At 40.6% G+C, this 23105-nt stretch overlaps 1 protein-coding gene across 6 annotated transcripts in view; it reads right to left on the bottom strand.

Annotated features, from left to right (window-relative positions):
• nhsl2 (NHS-like 2) overlaps nt 1-23105 on the bottom strand; it is an 86650-nt gene that overhangs the window by 3375 nt on the left and 60170 nt on the right. For 4 of the 6 annotated variants that reach the window (XM_053681414.1, XM_047156844.2, XM_053681417.1 and 1 more), the window contains exons 2-7: nt 14281-14433; nt 7224-7366; nt 6149-6338; nt 4108-4236; nt 1348-3852; nt 29-161 (exon numbers count right to left, since the gene is read on the bottom strand). In XM_053681414.1, the coding sequence (XP_053537389.1) occupies nt 29-161; nt 1348-3852; nt 4108-4236; nt 6149-6338; nt 7224-7366; nt 14281-14433 (3253 nt within the window). The remainder of the gene's footprint in view (nt 1-28; nt 162-1347; nt 3853-4107; nt 4237-6148; nt 6339-7223; nt 7367-14280; nt 14434-23105) is intronic. The other 2 variants (XM_053681415.1, XM_053681416.1) reach the window with 1 other exon arrangement.

Raw genomic sequence — 23105 nt, 5'->3', positions numbered from 1 at the left:
AACTATAATGAACCAGTATTTGTGAGACCTGTGTATGATGGTGAAAAGGTCTTCAGTTGTATGGGTGGTAGGTGTGTGGACAAGCACATCATCATCTGTTTCTTCAGTGATATGCAGTTCTGTCTTATCCTTGACAGAGCTGTTTTCCTCCAGTGGAGCTTCTGTGAGCACATTTTTAAAGAGACACATTTACTTGAGACACATAACCCTCTATAGTGTATGCATATTAAAATTAACAAGCTCGATCAATTATATGCTATATACAGGTTCATCTCAAAAAATTAGAATATTGTGGAAAAGTTCATTTTTTCCCATAATTTAATTACAAAAATGGAACCTTCATATATTTTAGAGTCATTACACATAAAGGGAAATATTTCAAGGCTTTTTTTTTTTTTTAATTGTGACGATTACAGCTTACAGGTCATGGAAATCAAAAATCCAGTATCTCAAAATATTAGAATAAAGAATTTATAAAGCAGAAATGTCAACCTGAGAAGAGTTCTAATCAGCTAATTAACTCAAAACACCTGCAAAGCTTTCCTGAGCATAGAATCCACGTTTCTGGAAGTTCAGTGTGAAGTTTCCACAGTCAGTGATGGTTTGGAGTGCCATGTCATCTGCTGGTGTTGTTCCACTGTGTTTTCTCAAGTCGAGAGTCAATGCAGCGTCTACCAGGAGATTTTAGAGCACTTCATGCTTCCATCTGCTGACGAGCTTTATGGAGATACTGATTTCCTTTTCCAGCAGGACTTGGCACCTGCCCAGAATGCCCAAACTACTAGTAACTGGTTTTCTGACCATGGTGTTACAGTGCTTGATTGGCCAGACAACTCGCCTGACCTGAACCCCATCGAGAATCTATGAGAGACATCAACCCCAGCAATACAGACGAGCTGAATTCCGTTATCAAAGCAACCTGGGCTTCTATAACACCTCAGCAGTGCCACAGGCTGATTGCCTCCATGCCATGCCGCATTGATGCAGTAATTCATGAAAAAGGATTAAAGCCCCACCAAGTATTGAGTGCATAAATTAACATACTTTTCAGAAGGTCGACATTTCTTTATTCTAATATTTTGAGATACTGGATTTTTGATTTCCATGAGCTGTAAGCCATAATCATCAAGATTAAAACAAAAAAAGGTTTGAAATATTTCACTTTATGTGTAACAAATCAAGAATATATGAAAGTTCCACATTTTGAATTCAATTACGGGGAAAAAAATAACTTTTTCATGATATTCTAATTTTTTTTAGATGCACCTGTATATGTTATATGTTATAATTATTATTAATTGTTATTTCTATCTAAATCATAGCATATGTTTTAAAAATATAACATACCTGTCATTATATCTGCAGTGAATTCCTTTATGTCAATATCTTGAATAGATCCAATATCCTTAGTGGTGCCATCCTCTGGTATATCATGGTTTTCTTCATTTCCAAGAACTTCGAGGCGGCTTTGATTTTCATGTTGTGTATCGGTCTCACACCTTCCTGGAATCTCTTGGTTAGTAGGTGTTTCTTGGTCATCTTCGTTATAAGACGCCTCCTCAGCTTCAAAAGGTGATGGGCCTAGTGGTGACTGAGAACCACTGTCAAGTAGGAGGCTTTGTTTTTCTGTAGTGCCATTGCTTGGTGCCTGGACAGTAGGGGAAGGTAAGAGAAGAACATTTGGCTTTTTGGGTACTGGTGGTGGTACCTTGGCTTTCTTCTTGTCAAATTCAGCTATACAGGAAATGGGACTTTGACTACGAAGAGTCTTGCCTATGTCCTCTTTCTCTGGACTGCTAGGAAAGGTAAAATCCTCCTCAATTGGTATCCCATGTTCTAGGTCAAGCTCAGGTAGAGGGGGTGGATGTCTTGGCACCTGCTCTTGAGGTGTAACTACAGTTGGACTGATTGATGATTGGGATGGCCTCTTAGGCTTAGGCTTCCTGACCACCATGTAGATGTTGGCTACAGGCATTGGTCGGTCTATTGGGGAGGCTGGTGGAGATTCCTGAGCATGAGGTGATGATGAGGGAGACTTGAGCATCAAGTTTATGGGTCGTTTTGGGAGTGGTGGCTTTACTGCAACTGGTGGCTTGGGTGGTTTAGAGCTATATGGGGTGGTAGGAGGGCTAATATCACGTCCTTGTTCCTCCTCTATGATGTCAGAGGAGCCATCAGGACTGTCCTCAAGTTCTGAGCGGCTTACTGAACGGAGTCTGATATTTCGCAGATCTGTTGTGGTAACCATGGGCTGTGATGACTGACTTAGTTTTCCTGGTTTGCTGGTGGTAGATGTGTCTGAGTGTCTCCGGCTAGCTTTAGGTTTGGGTTTGACAGACGACAAGTCTACTGGGGAATTCACAGGTAACTCAAAAGAGAGGCGAGACTGAGATTTGTCTTTTGGTGAGGTGGCTGGAAGTGATGACTTCCTCTCTGGGATCTTTGGGCGCATCTTGCACCCTGTTGGGGTGAGTCCAGTGATAACAGAGTTTGTAATAGTTGGGGTGGGAGTCTCAGACTGACTAGAGTATCCACTTGAGGGGGACATAAGGCATGGAGGCTTGAATGGAGAGACCTTAGTCTCAGCTTCAATTGAAAGTGGGGAAGGGGAAGTAGCGCGAGAGGTTGATGGTGAATTCAGGGATTCTGAGCTTCCACGTACTTTAATGCATTCAATTACTGTTGTACCTGTAGCGGTGCTGGAGCCTGATAATGAACGATAAGGGTCATTGTTGGACTTCCACTCACTGAGCTGCCAGTGAGGGGGGAAGGCTAGGTCAACTTCTCTGTCAAGGGGCTGAGATGTATCAGAGGCTGTCTCCAAACTGCTGTGTGCCTCCTCATCTGGTCTAGATGCCATAAGAAACTCGGGCCGGAATGAATCCTGGAAATTATTATCTCGTGGTATGAAGAGGCTCTTAGGCCTACCGTCTTTGATATGTCCTTCACCATGGTGTGGGCCCATCCCACCAATTGCTGACAAGTTCTTTACTAGAGACACGCTGCGTACTGGAGGTGGTGGCTTCTTTTTGGGCTTCTTCAGTGAGATGCTTCGTGATCGTGACCTCAGTCTACTCACTGGGAAGAAGTCAGACCCTGTTGCTACAGATACATTGTCAGTACTGGTGTTGTCCTCAGAGCTGTTGCTAGGGTACAGCAAGGCATAGCTCTCACCTTCTCTGACTGTTGGTACTGTCTCCCCTGGACAGCACATGTTGTCTGTTGAGCAGAGAGATCCAGAATCTGTTGGTGTTGAAAGGGAGCGTTCCCGAAACTTGAAAGCATTGGCTCGTGTTGATCTGTTCTCTTGCTCACACTTGTTGAGGTCATTACCGGTAGCTGGGCTGGATGCTGCACCCTCAGTCTCCTTTCTTTTTCCTTTAATTGCATTTTCATGTGTGACTGCATATGCCCTGTGCCCAGAAGGTTCTGAGATGAAAGTGAATGAGCTAGAGTGTGATACAGTGCTCATGGACATGGCAGAGCTGCTTTGGGAAGGGCACATGAGGCCACCTCCACCAGAGTCTAATGTTCCAGGTTTGGACAAAGGCTGCTTGGCAACAGGGTTTGGGGTCAGGGCATAGTTGTAGGAGTCATTCCAGGAGGGAGAAAAAGTGGAACCCTTTGGGCCATTCCAGGAAGAGCTGGGGCACATAAGAGTAGCATGGTCCATCATGCCTGTGGGGGCTTTGGGGGATGGGGGGACACTGTGCTCTCTGTCACTCTGGGTTTTCCGTAAGGGTATGTGCTGCTCGCCTGTATTCTCTGTGGTGGGTTCGAGAGACCTTGGCTGGGAAGAATCAGGAGAACAGGCACCTTGTATCAGATCAACAGCAAGAATCTTGCCATCACCTAAGAGAGAGATAACACAGACTGAACTTAGAAACCAAGAGCACAAACATATTTACCATAATTCTAGAAGCATGCAATTTTTTTGTACTGAATAATGTGTGAAAGCCCATATGTTCTTCCACTGAGGCCAAAAAAGCATACATACATACAGTAGTAGCAAGAAAGCACACATTGTGGCCCATTGACCTGGCTGTTTTTGTTTACTTCCTCTTGCTCTCAGTCCCTATCAGAACTTCCTAACTTCCTATTGGTCACCTTGGCAGTGCAGCGTGACATCAGGGCCTGCGATCACACTCCTTGGGCGGCGGATGGTCTTTGGGTTAACCGCCTTTTCAGTTCTAAAGGGGGCCTGGAGTTCGCTGGCGTGCTTATCAAAGCTCTGGCCTGAGGCAAGACATGAGATACCACTTCTCAATCTGAGTGACAGACCTTTGTCAAAATATATGTATGTAAAATATATAAATGATCAAATAATTTGTTTCTGAGGCACACTATGCCTTTAAATATAAATGGCCACCTGACCAAACAGATCAGAATTAAATCGTTTTGAAGATTTTAGACAAATAGTAAGCTGAATCGGGTTAATAACGGGTTTTAGTCTAGATGTACATCTACTTCACAAAACAGACATATTCTAGACACGTACCTTCTAGAAATGTCAATTAAAAATATCTGATTTGATTGGTTCACAGCATACTATATCCACCAAGCAGTATGGCCAGCATGAGATGAAGAATTACTCGTGACTTGTTGGTAACTAGTTGATATTTAGGAAATGGAATACGACACTAGACATGTAGACAGTAACAGTGTCTGAGTGAATGGTTCTGATAAAAGGGCTGATATTCATGGACTGATTAAACAACAACAACAACAACAACAACAACAATGTGCAATTACTTTTTAAACCTGCACCTGCCCTTATCAAAATTATATTTCTCAACTCCAGTACATTCCCAAACGTTCAACTGTAGTGTAAATTTTAGTATTGCAGAGTTACTAGGGGTGCATTAAGACTATGTTTGATGCAAAAAAGATGCATGTAAAACACAATATATTTTCTTCACATGAATCGTGCTGTAGGAAGAAAATATTGCACATTTATCTGATGTTTGTATCCATGTAACTGGGACAGATTCAACTGGGCATTTGAAGGTTAAGGGTTTTGTTCAAGAACACAACAGTATCAGCTTAGTGGTGCTGGCATTTGAACCCACAAGCTTGCGATCAGTAACCCAAGCCTTAACCACTGAGCCACCATGGCTACATTGCACAAACCTACTCTGTCCGCTCTCTCACAAAACATCCGAGGAAGCTACACTCTCTCTAACATGTGTGCTTGTGCCATTCATGAAAATGAAAAAAGAGGAGGGGAAAAGAGGCTCTCCCTCCTACTCTTTTACAATCATACACCCTCTTTGTCACTGTTTCCATCCCTTTCTTTCACTCTGAGCAGTGTTGCCATTCCTCTTCACCAAGCTAAGAGGGAAGAGTTGGGCGTTGCCATGGCAACAGCTACCTGTTCATTTTCTTAGGCGGAATGGCACCTCTTTGTGCATTAGACCCCAGGCTGCCGGAGCATGGCATTAACAGAGTTTACAGACCTAGCCTATTCTACTGCACTGAGCCCCTGAGAGAGGAAATAGACAGCACAAAAGGGGGACAATCAGAGAAGAGGAATACATGGAAAGAGGAGCAAAAGAGAGACACAGTAGAAGACTGAGCATTAGAAATGAATGATGAGGAAGGAATAGGAGAACCCAGAGACCGGAAGTGCTAGTGCTATGCCAAATAAAGAGCTAATATCTGACTAAAACAGGGTGACAGCTTGAGAGCGGTAGGAGGTACTCATGGATAAAAAATGTCCCAGCACCCATGAGTGGAAATGAGGAGATGATTTGGCATGTGGTACAAGTTATATCACTCAGGCTGGGCAATTTGAGTATCAACATGAAAATACAAGTAGGAAATGTAGCAAGGAAACAATATGAGGAAAGTGATGTCATGTAGGAAATCCTAAAATTCCTGACCCGGGCTGAACCTCAGTTCAGACATCAGAGTAACTAAAATCTAAGCAACTAGACACACTTATTAAAATGTTCAATGTCTTGAAATGAAACGTCCTTTCATTTATCTGAGGAGCAAAGATCATATTTAATGAATAGAAAAGGCAAATATTACTTATTGCTAATAACATACAAAAGCAAACTGTGACTCAGAGGAATCAGAAAATCTTGTTGATCAAAACAAAGTGCAATGTAAAGTGCAAGAGCGGGCTATGTTAAGTGTCCGTTACCTGTGACATCAATGGGGACGAGGTGTGCAGACGAGTGTCGACTCAGGTGCCAGCGAGGTTTTTCAGCAACTGGGGGCCCCACTGAAGAATTCCAGCCCAGGAGGGAGCGGTCTGAGCCACAAGCGGCCGGGTCCTGAGCCCGGATTCCTAATGACGTGGTCTCATCCTCACACACCTGTTTATTCGCAGGCTAGGGAGACAGATTGAAAAATGGATTAGCTGAATTAGATTATTCATGAAGGAAGTAACAGCTCATTAATTACACTTGTAAAATTAAGCATTCCTAACTTTCTAAACGGCTTGTACTTGGACCCCTCTCCGAAGAGGAGACCCTCTGTTTTGGGGCACCTTACAAGAAACCTTTTAGGCTTCTTGATTTCATCTCTTTAAAAAGTAGAAATATGGTTCTTTTTTGTTTTAAGTCTGACAGCTGATGATCAAGTGTGTCAGGGAGGGCATTCACTCTCTAAGACTTTCTGGGAATTTAGAATGACTGAGTATACTTAATTGTTCAAGCGCAAAAGAAAAGTCATACACAAACGAGGTGTCACATAATTCAATCACCCATTTTCTGTACCGCTTTTCCTACACAAGGTCGTGGGGGAGCTTGGAGCCTATCCCAGGGGACTCGGGGCACAAGGCAGGGCATCCTGTATGGCGAGTCGACCCATCACAGGGTACAATCACACACACTCACACACTATGGACGATTTCGAAATGCCAATCAGCCTACAATGGGGAAGGGGGAGGAAAGCGGAGGAAACCCCTGAAGCACGGGGAGTACATACAGGCTCCGCACACAGGACAGAGACGGGAAATGAACCCCCAATCCTGGAGGTGCGAGGCTAACATGCTAATCATTACGCCACCGTTACCCCTGGTGTCATATAATCATGCCTGAACGTAGAGGAACTTCAGTCATCATCAATGTTTGGAATACAGAAATGAGACATTTTGTCTGTGGGGTACACCTACCCATGTTTACTGTTAACTTTTCACAAATTCTATGTAATAAAGCATACGCACCCACCACAACAAAAAGTTTAAATCTGCAAGAAAACAAGCAGATAATTACCAGGAAGACAAACTCTGGTTTCTTGATGTTGAGTGAGGAAGGCGAGCGGCTGAGCGTAGTGGAGGTGTCCTCTGAGCTCTGAGAGGAAGGGTGCCGGAATGTCTGCCCAGTTACCCTGTTATCATACAGCTGCTCCTCAAAGTCTGCACACAAACAGCCTTAGCTTTAGCATTAGCCTCAGCACATGAAGACTCTTCCTTTATGAAAAAGCAGTTAGGCTTAAAGAAACTACTTAATATGCAGTATACAATAGGGAAAGTAAATATCTTGTATATTTCTCTCGTTCCCAAGGTTCTTATAAATAGGATTAGTAATGAAAAATTCCCATGTGAGTCTTCAACCTCTTCCCTGTGGTTATTAGAATACCCTAAAACACTCACTACCCCCCCAGGCACAGTACACACACACACACACACACACACACACACACACACTTTGCCCAACTTTCCCCTTCCTCCCACTCTTTTCCCCCTCTCTCTCTCACTCAAACCACAGTTTTTTCAATGTCTGTGTGTGTGTATTGGGCCAGTGAACTTGATACCTTAAAGCAGAAAAGGGATGCCGCAATCTCAGAGTTAGGTTGCCTAGCAATGATGGGTGCTTTGAGACAATGGAATACCTTTTGAGTCAACAAAAGCCCCCAGACCAAAGCCCACCACTCCATGGACACACACACACACACACACACACACACACACACACAGACACATAGACACACACGCACACACCGCTAGGGGTGCAAAAATGCATGTGAGTATCCTGTACACCACTTTAAAAACATGTATCTACCAAACACATTTCTCATTGTGTGCTGCAAACATTTGCCTGTGTTCCAGAGCTAAAAGCGTTCCAAAGAAACAGCATTAAGAGCATTATTCGTTCCTAAAACAGGATTAGTGTGTCTGGAGTCGCTGTTATCTTAGGATCTCAGTTCACAGTTATGGAGTTGTAGGCTCAGCCATCTTCAGGACATGATCAGCTTGTTGCTGCATGCATTCAATTCAAAAAGGGGATAAGGAATGCAAGTGCTGCAGAGGTTTTGGTTTAAAAACTTGGTTTAAAAAAAGTAAAAGTTGATTATAATCACTTTTATAAAGGCCTATGTCAACAAACATCTAATGTTTTCCTGTGCAAAAGAACACAAGAAACAGCTAAGATCCTTCAAAAACACCATTACAGGAGTGTAATGCAGAGAGGTATTAATGGGTGTCTGTGTGCATGGGACCTCATATTTTACAACTACATAAACAGCTCTCTAACAAGACCAAAACTGCCCCAGACACCCCACTTTACATTCCATCCCAAATGGACTCCAAGCACCCTAATCACTCTGAACTTGGTTCACAACAGTTGACAGATTATAAAACTGACACAAACTGCGGTACTCAAAGTAAACCTACTGAAACATGTTCGAAATCCAAATTGCGTTTTCTCTATTTCTCTATTCTAGCAAGCACATGGGCCAAACAGCAGGAACTCACCAATTTATACACGCTGCTTTGTGAAAGCAAGGATTTGGCTTTGAAGACCCTGCAAGCCACTTCAAAGGAGATGTGAAAGAGGATCGAACAGAGAAGACACTCAGCTTTGTGTATCTTCGTCTGTGCACCTGTGTATCTTTGCGTGTGTGTATGTAAAGATATTTTGGACACACCCACCCCTCTTATGCTGACCTGCCTTCGGCCACTCAGCCTCTGAACACTGCTAGGACACAAATGTCTCGGTCGCTCTCAGCCAATCAGGCGGCTTGTGCAGAAATGCAGCCAGCCACTCATGCATGCTGAGAGCCAGAGCAGCCACGAATAACCTCAAAGAAACTCGCCTAACAAGATGCACCCTGGAAAGCAGCCATTTATTAAATATGGGTCAGCCCTTTTCTTGTGGATTCACAGAAGGCATGGGAGCAGAGGACAAAAACAATGCCTCTGTTCTTGTCTATGGCTATTTCATTGGGCCTGTTTTGTTTTTATTTTTTTTCTTTTCTTTTCTCTCCAGTCCCTATTCAGGATTGAACATTCATAGTTGATCAGTGTTATGCAAGAGAGTGAAGTGCCTTGGCTGGAAAGGAAAGATGTATTTTGTCATGATTAGGAGAAAATACAAACAAAATAATCACACATTTACTGAAAGCAGTAAAGATTTTAACAAAAGGAAGCTTTTAAAATGTAAAAAAAATGATCTTTTCTAGAAAATAGAGGTCATGTGTAAAACAATCCTACCAATGAAAGTACAAACAAAAACGCTAGAAGTGTTTCCCTAACTCTGATTGTCTTCTTAAAAACTATTCACCAAACTGTCCAGAACTTTTATGAAAGTTTCAGCGGAATTTTTGAACTAAGAGGAAGGTCGGGGTTGATCCCGCTGTTACACATAATGTAATGTTTCACTATGATTGGCTGACACACTGGTGGTCTATGATAAAAAATAATAAACAAATAATAAAATGAAACCGTCACCTACGTGAAAACAAAATGCTTACTACTTGTCAAGTTTCATCATCTAGTTGTTAGTCTATGTGTGTGACTCATGCAAATTGGATTTAATAATAATGATTATTTTCATTTAGATTTAGCTACAGTTTTACCAACCATGAGAAGCTAGTTAGTAAACAACTAAAGATAAGGTGCAATGTCTTTTATAAATCACATATACATTACAGCACAGTGAAATTCTTCTTTTTGCATATCCCAGCATGTTAGGAGGTTGGGGACAAAGTGGAGGGTCAGCCATGATTCAGCACCCCGGGAGCAGAGAGAGTTAAGGGCCTTGCTCAAGGGCCCAACAGTGACAGCTTGGTGGTACTGGGGCTTGAACCCCCAACCTTCTTATCAGTAACCCTGAACCTTGACCATCAAGCCACCACCCCATTAGTTTGATTTATAACCCAAACACTCAGTATGTTATTTCCAGTTCATCTGTGCTGCTTAACTACATTTCTACTGTTGCTGAGCGGTGGAGGGATGTCAAAACGTCAATCCTGTCTTGCATTGCTTTTCTTAGTAGCTGGGCTGTCTACCTGCTCAGCTAACTCCACAACCACTGCAATACCATCACAAGTGAGAAAACACCTTCTCAAAAGCTTGCTGTCAATATAAACCGTAAACAACTAAACATGATTACACTATTTTACGATCGATTGTAATTTAGAGGTGTCCAGAGGATACTTAAGAAACTAAGCGTTCACAGGTTTGTGAATTATAGTGGGGGAAATAAGTATTGGACGCGTCAACATCTTTTCAGTAAATATATTTCCAATGAGGCTATTCACATGAAATGTTCACCAGACATCAGTATTAACTCAAGGAATCCAGAAATATAAAAAAATCCACATCATTAAAGTCCATAAAGTTAAGTGTAATAAAGTGGAATGACACGGGAAAAAAGTATTGAACACGCTAAATGAAAAGTACTGAATACTTGGTGTAGAAGCCTTTGTTTGTAATGACAGCTTCAAGACGCTTCCTGTATGAAGAAATTAATCGGCTGCAGTATTCAGGTGTGATTTTGGCCCATTCTTCTAAACATATTGTCTTTAAATCTTGTTGACGCATCCCTAACCCTAACCCTTGTTTTTTTTAACGCGTCCAATACTTATTTCCACCGCTGTACTTTTAGACTTGAATTATCTTGAATTTAAAACTATTTTAAACCTTTATTTTAAAAATCACACATTTTAAAGTTTTTCCCCCAAAATCTGATAGTGAACACCTCCATGAGTACAGAACAGAGATCTCTCCAGATAACTGCCCCATAGTGAACTACTAAATGTACAACAAAAAGCATCTGCGAGGACTTACAGTATATGTACCATTTTGTAATGTCACTGGGCTGGATTCACAAAAAATCTGACCTCTAAGAGGACTCCAAATTTGAAATAAATGTTCTTAGCAAAGAGTGTCAGACTGTGTGTGAATTCATTAGAGGACAGTATTTAATATTATTTGCATTCAACTACAGTATCTGCTTAACAGACTTTTTAATTAGCAGATTATATGCCACAGTAACCATGGCTTGTCAGATGGCATGTTGTCTGGAGAAATCGTTTACTGTTTGATTTATAGAACAGACATCCAAAACAGCTGAGAGTTTCCCAGTCTATCTATGCCAGTTCCCAATTCATGGACTATCGCATTGCTTCTTTTAGTATAACTAAAAGAGCCTTACCGCAGGGCTATTTAAACGACTGTTTATAGATGTTTATTAACACATAAAAAAATAACTGTTGAAAAATCGCTGTGGTTTAAGAGGAATAAAACACTTTGGGACATGCTATTACTGGAAAATAAAATTAAAAATCAGGGTTATAACTAGAGATGCTAAATTTCTCAGCCGATACGATAACCGATTATTCAGAGTGATATCGGCCGTTACCGATAACCGATACCGATTGTTCTGCCTTTTATGCCTTCTTTTTAATTAATAGTAATTAATTCCATATTTCTGAAAGAAATGCAAATAAAAACTTTATTCTCTCCATTTCAACAAGTTGTTCCACAGTAACTGGTCTCATAAACAGTAAACACATTACTCTAATTAACATTAACACATGAAATAAATTCTGAAGATTAAAGTAAGATTTCTTAACTTATTGAATGTTATTCATTCATATTAACATTGACTGAATTGTAAAAAACCTCCTAGTAGTCTCACATTCACTCACCACAAACAAAAGCATTTCTACTTCATCACTGACATCAAACTGGTCATACATAATATACACTTTTTTATATATTAACATTAACTGGATATGAAATACACTACTCTACAAATATATTTTTCTGTGCAATATATACTTCTTTGTCAAATCATCTTCATTTAAATCTTTCAACGGTGTACTGGCACTTTAATAAAATAAAAATTAGACTCAGCGCTGAAACTCTCGCTTCACTGCTGCTCACTTCCAATGTAAAATTTGAGCAGTGCAGAGCTTACAGAGATTACAAACTGCAGTTTTGTCATCATTCCACACAAGAGACATCATCTTTACACACAGCACGAAATCGATGTGTTTTCCCGCCCTCTTTTGATTGACAGGATATAATCGGCCCTGATCATCTGATGTTTTTAAACTATCGGCCGATGGCCCATAGCGTGAAAAATAGCCTTTATCGGTGCATCTCTAGTTATAACTGTAGCTCTACTTCACATCAGGCCACATCACACCATCCAATCATTGATTATTTTCCTGTTATAACAGCATTACTGTTATGTTTTTAGAATCGTTTGTAATTTGGTCTTAATGATATATTGTAGGAGTCTCTGGATGTCCCCTAAGGTTTAGGAGCTGCTTGTAATGCCAACATGCAGTCTGAATTACTCTTAAATGTAAGAATCCTAAAATGAGGACAAGCATTCTCAATATTTTCTACATTTTCTCCATTTCTAAAGCTATCTTTAATCTTACAGTCATTTTAACCAATAGCAGGCCAAAATACTGTTAAGCATTTAAATGTCAAAGATTTGGATGTTGCATCAGCACAAACATCACATTAAGAGGTTGAGAGCATCTTTGTGGCTACACCTGACAAGCACACGCTTAAGCACTAAGTTCAAAGAGGCTTTGATGTCTCATCAGTTCGGGTTCATCAGGGCACTACAGTAAGTGTATTCACATTTCATTCAGACAAAAGTGTACATAAACAAACATTTCCATCAGCAGTATTTCAGCTCCTCACTGGAAGGTTGGAGAACACAGCTCAAAGAACACTCACATTATGACTGAAATCAAAATAAGTGAGCAGATATGTACTTTTTTGAGAACAATGTTAAAGTGAATTTCAGCCTTCTAATTTCGAATGATGTAGTTAGTTCCCAACATTTAAAAATATCCTCAGCAACATCCTTTTCCTACAATTTTAACTAGTCAAATGTCAAACTATCACTACTCTTTATGGAACAGTACAACCATGTGTGTCACAACAAAAGACATCCTCTGTCCTTTTTCAATTATATCAATTCATTTTCTTAATATTTTATTAAATATTTGCCCTTGCTTTTACACTAATGTGACATGTGATGTTTACGTAAACTGTATATAATGGATTGTATCGTCTGATATTTATTAGATTTTATTCGACTACTTTTGGCTAGTTGTCTTTTGAATGGACAAAACAGCTTAATTGATGCACTGGTGTGTCATGCAGTGATGCTTTAATAAAGTTGAACTTAAGTAAAGAGACACACTAAACATCAAACTGAGCATCCCTTAAACTGTCATTCATAAAAGCAAAACTGTAATCATTAATGGCTCATCGACCGTTAAAGATGCAGCAATTATACCATATGTGTCTAGATATGAAATTATGAACCACATAGATACACACATAAGCACGCTGACCACCCACTCTGTGCTGTTTAAGCAAAATCTGTGCTTTCAATGTAAAACAAGGTTCAGCAAGTACTGTAGCAAACACACACACACCCTCACATAGTATGTTGAACATCCTTAACCATTAATCCATCAATATGTGAAGCGCAAAGACTGACAGAGAGGAGAGGACGAAGAGAACGAGAGAAGGAAATGCAAGCTGCATACAAACACGTAAACACTCTGAGAAGCGTCAGGAAGCATCTGCATCAATGTATTCATTCAGTCAAGTGTAAGAATGAAACGAACAGACAAGAGTGGACTGTATATTTCTCCCCAAAACAATATAAGGAGAAGTATGAATCATAGCGATAGAGAAGGAGAGAAAAGCAGGGACGAGACCAGCAGGATGTAAAGACGACACAGCCATAGCATGGAGCGATACAAACACTGTATCGCTCACACACACAAGGACATTTGTAATAGAAATAAATACATGCGGGCATAGAAGACGCAGCCACAAACACTCCAAATGACAATATGCGGAGTCATCTGAACATATGTCACTGAGTTAACCAGATCCCCCTGAACCCCTCACACAAGCACACACGACGAACACACACACACATACACACACACACACGCACACACACACACACACACACACAAACACACACACACACACACACACACACACACATACACACACATAAACTTACACACACACGCCCTGCGGCTGGAGGTTCCTACCTTGCAGCAGGCTCTGGAGGTTGAGCTGAGCCTCTTGGTGCAGCTCCTGCACACACTCCGGCCTACTCCACGAGCCAAACACATTCACATGCTGTTGCCATGACGATTGGAAGTGGGCCGTTCGCTTGCTCTCCGAGTCCAAGTTGGTGGTGGCTGAGAGAGAGAGAGAGAGAGAGAGAGAGAGAGAGAGAGAGAGAGAGAGAGAGAGAGAGGAAGGAAGGAAGAGAGGGAGCATACAAGGGAGAGATCAGACAGAGGGAGAGAGAGAAAGACACAAATAAAAATTGATGATTTTTGCATAGGTAATATCAGGAAGGTATCATGGCGTTTGCGCAGAGAGACAGTATGGTACACCTGGAGTTGCTGCATTACTGTAATCACAATAATAATCCATTTATCATTTTTGTGTTTACCTGCAAGACTATAAAAAGGCAAAGATCTGTACATGCGATTCATTATATCTGTATTCATTACAGTCGTGGATCAGTGGTTCAGTGGTTCAGTGATCATGACTGGAAGGTTGTCAGTTCAAATCCCAGAACAGCTGGAGAGACTGCTGGGCCACTGATCAAGAACATGACCCTTTACCACAGTCAGGTAGTTAATATAGCTGCATTATGGCTTTCTCACTTTTCTGTTTTCAAATGACTGGTACACATCTGGTTATTCATTAAGGGTCTTGCCTTTGATCAGTTTCTTGATACCTTTAAATTATATGTGATATCACTTGATCTGAATCAAGCTGCTTACTTTTGGTTTTCCTTCATAGACAATCAATAATGACTCAAAACGTCATCTTTGTTTATTCGTCCTCAACAACCTTGATTAATCCTCAGCAACCGCTTCCATACCAGGTCATTGTACATAAACATTCATACACTCATTCACATATAAGGTTCAATTTAGAGCAATGGTCACCAACCCTCTTCCTTGAGAGCTAGCATCCTGCTGGATTCATCTCCAACCAAAATCTAACACACCTCTGGTAGTTCATCAAGAACTTCTCAAGGCAATGATTAGATGATTCAGGTGTGCACAATTATGCTTGGAGCTAAAGTCTTCATGAAGGTAGCTCTCCAGGAACAGGGGTGGTGACCACTGATTTAGAGTCACCTTCCACATATCCACACACCTTCCAGCATGATTTTGGGAAGTGGGAGCTGAAGAACCCAGCAGAAACGCCCACAGATATGGGACCATATACAGAAACTCCACACAGGACGTAACCTTAGCTCAGGAACGCTACACGCTGCACCACCATGCCACCCATCATTCAAATCCTCAAGCTATAGTAAACAGAAATAAGTAAAACTTTACCCCAACTATCCTTTCATGTAACATTTCAACTGTGAATATGGTGCAGTATCCTGAGTCACCTGCAGTTACCGAGGGAGATCTAAGGAAGAAGAACACTAAGTGAGTTTGACTGGTTAAGGTTAGGGTTGGTTATGCAATACACCACCTGACATATTCTTAACGCATTCAAATTAAATAATGTATTTTCCTGATATTATTTCAGTACCCTAAAGCGTGATTCCCTTACCATGAGACAGTAATGAAAGAGAAAAAAAGAAAATGAGTGAGGGAAACCTATTCCCCAGGAGGTAAGCTGTGTATAGTTAATGCAAATGCATTTGTGCTCTAAGCACAGATTAAGAATCATCTATGACACATTGATGGATAACTGACTGGTAATGAGACCAAAAACACTGCATGCATCAGGACATCTTTGGAATATCTGCATCACATCTAGTTTGGGATGAAACCATTTTTCACCAGCACTCAAAATATACAAATGGAGTCAACCAGTGAATGAAGAACTATTCATCCTAAACAGATTCATGAACATGTTTCCTCCTTGTGAAACACAGGGTTTGATTTCAATTTCAAACTGAAGACTCTATTTAGCAACATCGACTTAAGCTCAGCACGCAGGTATAGTGATGGTAGAAATGGACCCAAGCATACTTTGCAGTAAAGTATGCTTGCAACTCTGGCTTGCTTCTCAGCTTTTTGAAGGTGGGGTTATGGAGAAAATCAGGATTACTAACATACTAAGTGTGAACATAGCAATTGAAATATGTTTAAGAACAGATTGTTTTAAGAAAATGGGGAAATGAAATGTATGATCTCAAGGACTTGTGTATTTTGGGAGAAAGTCCCGACTGTTCAGAGGGTTCTTCAAAAAGTTACTGCCCTGTTTGGAGAATCGACCCAGACAGGCAAAGGTAAAATATAAGTGAAAAAGTTTAGATAAATGGGGATATTTGATGGGAAGAAGATGACGATGAGGAAGATAGCAGGTGACATTAAGATAAAATATGATAATCAGTGTACTCTGTCATTCAATAGGATGTTGATTTCTTTGTCTTTTACTAAATGAATAAGAATAATAATGTAATAAATGTATATAACAATACTGTATATACAACAATCTTCTATAAGGTACGGTTGGTAGGGTAAGAGGGGCTACCCGGGCTCGTGAGAAATTGCTGATTGAATAAAATATTTACATGAGCACATTCAAGTGTTGGTACTGATTTCTCATTTTGCAATTGAATTTCCACCAATCCATTTGGAAGACGTCTTGTCTTTTCTGCCCCAGGTTCTGGAGATGGGATTTTAATGATATGGACCACCAATCAGGACATTGGCGGTGAGTTTGTATACAATATAAACTCTTTGTCTCTTGCAATAGCATTCAAGTGCTCTTGACAAGTGAATTAAATTAAGAAAACAATAAGAACAGAACAACTTAAAAGGTATTTAAGGTCACATGTCCAGGAACGAGCAGGAACGAGCAGGAATTGGATGAATGAGATGAGTACTGGGTGGATACATGTCCTTTGGTTTTTATTCTTCATTTTAAATTTTTCTGAGGTAACATATTTTGGCCAAATTCGATGTACTTATTACTGTTTGGATTAACAGATGTACACATATGATGTTTTTAGATTTATGTTTGTAGCTTCATAAATTGTTCACTGGTTGAAATTAATTAGTTAACTTACTTGGCTTAAGCAGACTTTAGTTAGCCAGCTAGCTACTTTTCTCAGTAAAAACTACTCTGGTTGTGTTTTAAAGCACTAAAAGTTATAACGCACGATGATTTTAAAGGGTGTCCCAAACACAAAACCTTAAGGATTCCTGAAGGATGCAGCTGTTAAAACAGTTACCAAAATGGTACACACTTTTTGTTTTGGTTTTTGTTTATAATCTATGGTCTAAGGTGGCGCTCCAGCAGGCAAAAGAACAGAGATCAAGTACTTCATGTGCCATCTGAACCCCTGCATGCACAGTGACATACAGTGCCATACATGCTATGATTAATTAATTAGCCAAATATATTCAGTCTCATTAGCTGATTAACTCGCATGAACAGAGTCAGAGCCCTAGGACATTAAATAAGGCCCAGTGTGGCCCAGTGGCTAAACCAAAGTTCTTCTCAGTGTGACTCTAATCACTGTGAAGGAGAGGTCATTCAAAGAGACTCAGGCCAAATCCACTAACTGTGCAGCCAAAAAAAATCCAGCAAGAGAAGAAGCTGCCATCTTTATTCAAAATGTTATGAAAAGTTATAAATATTTCTCAGAACACAAGCAATCCTTTCACCCAGTGGTGCAGCCAGGTATTAATTTCAGGGGGACGGGCTAAGGAAATATATTCAATAAAATCATACCATGATCTGTACAATCAAACTGATAAGTGTGGTGCAAGTTTCAAAGATACAATCCATCCCCTAGCTACACCTCTGCTTCGACCAAGAGTCTCTTAAACAGAAAACCACAAGAAAGAAAAATTGCTTAAAATCATACCACAGTCATGTTATCAACTCTACAGTAAAGTGCGCACATATTCTTGGCTATATTTATTTCTCCATTTTCCTGGGGAAAAAGGGACCTAAAGACAGACACACCCACAGCACTATTTTGAGGCTACATAAGCACAGTGGAAGTTTGTGGGTGGCTGCTCTCAACAAAAGGTGAAAGAGAGAACTTGAGTCATTTATTCATTTTTATCTCTTGTTTGTTTGTTCTTTGGTTTCGTAGCCATTGAAGCGCAATGGCTTTAACAAGCACAGGGAGTGACTGGCAGAGTAAAACAGCTACCCTGTGGAACAATCGTGTGTGTGTGTGTGTGGTGGGGGGGGGGGGGGGGGGGGGTTCAAAGAACCAAACCTTCTTATTTTATGTAGCTCCTGTCCAATCTGTATCTCCACAGCACATATAGATAAATAAATCTTAAATAAATCAGAACATCTTTAAATAAATAAATAGATAGATAGATAAATAAATAAATAAATAAATAAATAAATAGAATAGAATATAGTCAATTCAGCATGAGCAACACAGTCTCATGTCAGAGAAGCCTGAGACAGATGCAGTTGCAGTTAAGCTTTTTTTTTTTTTTTTTTTCTTAATGAAATGCAGGCAGACAATTCCAAAAACCTTACAAAAACAACAGGTTTAGGTATGGTGATCAACAAACAGAGTAAACAGGGGCAATGGTGGCTTAGTAGTTAAGGCTCTGGGTTACTGATGGGAAGGTTGGGGGTTCAAGCCGCATCACTGCCAGGCTCTGGGTTACTGATTAGAAGGCTGGGGGTTCAAGCTCCAGCACTGCAGGGCTCTGGGTTACTGATTGGAAGGCTGGGGGTTCAAGCCCCAGCACTGCAGGGCTCTGGGTTACTGATTGGAAGGCTGGGGGTTCAAGCCCCAGCACTGCAGGGCTCTGGGTTACTGATTAGAAGGCTGGGGGTTCAAGCCCCAGCACTGCAGGGCTCTGGGTTACTGATTGGAAGGTTGGGGGTTCAAGCCCCACCATTGCAAGGCTCTGGGTTACTGTTTAGAAGGTTGGGGATTCAAGCCCCAGCACTGCCGGACTCTGGGTTACTGATTGGAAGGTCGGGGGTTCAAGCCCCGATGCTCTGCCCCGGTGCTGCCAAGCTGGCTCACTAACCCTCTCTGTTCCAGGGGCACTGTATCATGGCTGTGCTCTGACCCCAACTGGATGCTGGGGTATGCAAAGAAAAGAATTTCACTGTGCTGTAATGTATACGTGCCCAATTAAACAGGCAAAACACAACAACCAGGAAGCTTGCAAAAGTCCAGGTAAAGTCAGATGCACTAATCTAAGGGTATGTCTAGTTCAGTAGGTAGTGAATAAGTATATCCTGTAAGGACCCTGGCTCAATACACGTTGGAACACTGATAACTGAATTTCTGGTGATATGACTATGTGTTGTAAAACGAAATCACCAAAATTTATATGCCATATAAATGTTAGCTTAATAAGTGTTAGCTTAATCACTCGCATTTCTATCATAATATGTCAAGTATGATCGTATTCATGCTAGTGGATTTAAAAAAAAAATCATTAAACACGTTAAACAAACTGTATAGAGAACGTTAAATAAAGTAAAAAATTGTTAACGTAAGTAATCATTGGAGAGCTACAACAATGTTAACAAGCTTCTTATATTTGTAGATGAAGTTGGTTGAGAGTTTGTCCCTCGTTTTTTTGTTGTTTTTTTTTAGAGCTGAGAGTCTTCAGAAAAGATGAAGTCATTTGCAGAAAGGAAACATAGTGCGCATTGATGCTCCCTGGTTGTTGCTGTGCACTGTGGGATTTTTTAGGGAGCAAACGTTCAAGTACACTTGAAGGATTTTGCGATTGAGACAGCCCTTAAAATGTCCGAGTCCCTAATCAGTGCCCTGACTACTGAACTACGGAGCTGATTGAGACACACCCTAAGCATTTACTTCACAACGATTGTGTGTGTGAGAGCCCATTACATAGTGCCAGTGGTGATTAGAGACAGGTGTGCATGGATTAAAATGGTGAATGTGAACGCGACAAGGCGAGTGTATTATGAGAAGTGTAGTCTGGGATGGTCATGAGTTGACCTGATACACATAACACAATAACACACAGGGGACAGGTATGTGCAGCTGTATTCCCTTGTGCAAGACACATACACACGCAGAGCACAGGACAAAAAGGCGATATGACTACAGAGAAATGGGAATTGAGACGCCCTTGCAATGATACCCCCACTCTTTCTCTCTCTCTCATTTTTTATTTTGTTTCAGGACAGATCATTCATCAGCAGGCGTTTGTGAAAAATCATTACCCAAGCTAACTTGTTGCACTATAACTAAGTGTTGTCTTAAGAAGCGTTTGGAAGAAAACGCGTGAAGATCGCACACAGTTTGAGCAGAAATATGCTTAAAAGGTTAAATCACCATCTACCAAGCTTTGTCACGGGGAGAATTCGGCTTACTGACGATCTCACGCACGTGCATGAGGAGGCATTAAAGTGTGTGTGTGTGTTTTTTGTGCTGTGATCACAAGCAGAAAGCTGCCAAAAGCAATTACTCCCAGAAAGTAATTCTAGCGACAAGAATCCCAATTCAGATTCTCTTTATGGCCCCCAATTTTCTGATGCCTCTCTCATTCATTCTCTCTCCTTTTCTTCTTCAGCTGATGTGTGAGATTGCAGCCGTTCCAGCCAGTGAAGCAGATGCAGCACCTGATGAGGTTGTTACGTGGTGCAGAGAGACCAGCACCACGGATTAAGAGTTTTTAAACACTAAGTTGGGCAGGAAGATGTGCTGGAAATTTGCATCAATGCCCACACACCAAAAATCTGTCGAGAGTTCTTTACCTGACCAAACAGGAGGAATACTCCAGCATTTTCTCATCTCAAGCTCTATCCGCTGCATCTGTAGTATATATATGATTGTCATGGACAATGTTTAAATTTACTGAGAAAAGAACACAACCTGTTCACTCAAAACTTGGATGTATCGGGGCAGTTATTGAATTTTGTTAATACATTTTTTTAAACAACTGTTTAAAAAGTTCTAATAAATTTAAGACTACAATTTTGACACTTTAACAGGATTAGACAGAGGGAGGCATGGTGGCTTAGTGATTAGCACATTTATCTCACACCTCCAGGGTTGGAAGTTCAAATCCATTCTCCACCCTGTGTGCGCAGAGCTGCATGTTCTCCCCATGCTTAGTGGGTTTCCTCTGGGTACTCCGGTTTCCTCCCCCAGTCCAAATACTGGCATTTGTAATGATTGGCGTTTCCAAATTGTCTGTAGCGTGTGAATGGGTGTTTGAGTGTGCGATTATGCCCTGCAATGGGTTGGCACCCCATCCAGAATGCCCCCACCCACATGTGCCCCAAGTTCACTGGAAAAGGCTCCAGGCTCCCAGTGATCCTGAAAATGGACAGATGGACATGAGAGAATGTCTTACCAAAGCTGTTTATATGTTGTTGTATCCAACACCATATGTAGTTTGATATTGGTAATGCATAAGCACAAATTATTCCTTCTCTAAAAGTAAAAAAACAAACAAACACATTTACAGCTTAGTTAACAGATACAATTATCTAAAAACTTCATGAAAGTATTGTGTGTGTTTGTTTGTTTTTTTTGGACAAAATTAAACAGCTGCCCTTAGTCTTCCAAAGTGAGAGATTTTCTACTGCTCAGTACAAGGAAATTCTATCTGTTACATTACAGATGTGAAGGATAGAGATTACTTTGAGCAGTACTAAAATATTCCTTTAATATGCTGTTCCTCTGCTTGATGTAGCAGTAGAGACATATGGAGGATCAGAAGGAAAGCCGACCTGTGGACGTGAGTACAGACAGAAAGGGCACTGACAGGTGCATCACTCAAGCTTTTGTACCACTGAAGGTTAATTGTGTTTGTGATCGGGTTACAGAGGTGAAAATCATGAGCAAGACGGCACAGGCAGATAAGGCTAATTGATTCACCTGGCTAGTTAAAGTGCTCAAACTTGTAAATGAAAACAGCTCCAATCAGTTTTTAAAGCTGTTGCCTCAATCCAGGGTTGGATGAACTGATAACATAATATATTTATACTATGATAAATTACGTCACAATACACCTTTTAGAGACTATTTTGGATATTGTGAATTTTATAACATTTACCATACTGCAAAAATATCTTACAAGTGAAAACGTCTTGAAAATGGGCAAATTGATCTAATATTTCTTATAGTGAGATGATTAGAAATCAGGTATACAGTTATACAGGTTACAGAAGGCTTTTAATTGCTTTTACACATTTCAAGCTTTAAATCAACCTTGAAATTAATAGGAATGTCTAGGGAAAAGGTATATTAAGCATACACCCCAACCCCCCTTTCTGTATTAGTTTGGGTAGATCATACATCAATCATAACCAACCCAGAGTTTTCCACAGGATTTTAAACGCAGCACCCCGGGCAGAAACACAGATCTAAGTGTGAAGTCAACACCAATAGTGTGAACATCAGAGTCCAAATTTACTCTGTATACAAAAATAATATTCATAGAAACAAGACCTTTCTGGGGATTTTTGTGTGGTTTTCTTTTAGATTGTTAAGTCTCCTACACATGGTTACTGTATGTACAGTAGCACAGCTCAAGAGAGAACATAATGTGATTAGAGAGAAGAGATAAAGAGACAGAGAAATGTTTTGAAATCAGATGCTTATTTAATCTGTTTAGCATTTGTGTGATGCATAAATATGACAAGTGTGCAAGTCATAGTGACATTAATAGCTGTAGGTGAGGCACGCACATACACACACACGCACACACATACCCACACACACATACAACCTCAATTCCGAAAAAGTTGGGCCAGTATGGAAAATGTAATTTGACGTTTATTTAAACAAAAAATGTATAACGACAAGGTATTTGATGTTTTACTTAATCAACTGCATAGATTTTTGAAGGTAAACGTTTATTTAAATTTTATTTTAAAGTGATGCATGCAACACGTTCCAAAAAAG

The sequence above is a fragment of the Ictalurus punctatus genome, chromosome 7 (assembly GCF_001660625.3).
Source record: "Ictalurus punctatus breed USDA103 chromosome 7, Coco_2.0, whole genome shotgun sequence".
Taxonomy (NCBI): domain Eukaryota; kingdom Metazoa; phylum Chordata; class Actinopteri; order Siluriformes; family Ictaluridae; genus Ictalurus; species Ictalurus punctatus.
This window is presented reverse-complemented; position numbering and strand designations above follow the sequence as displayed.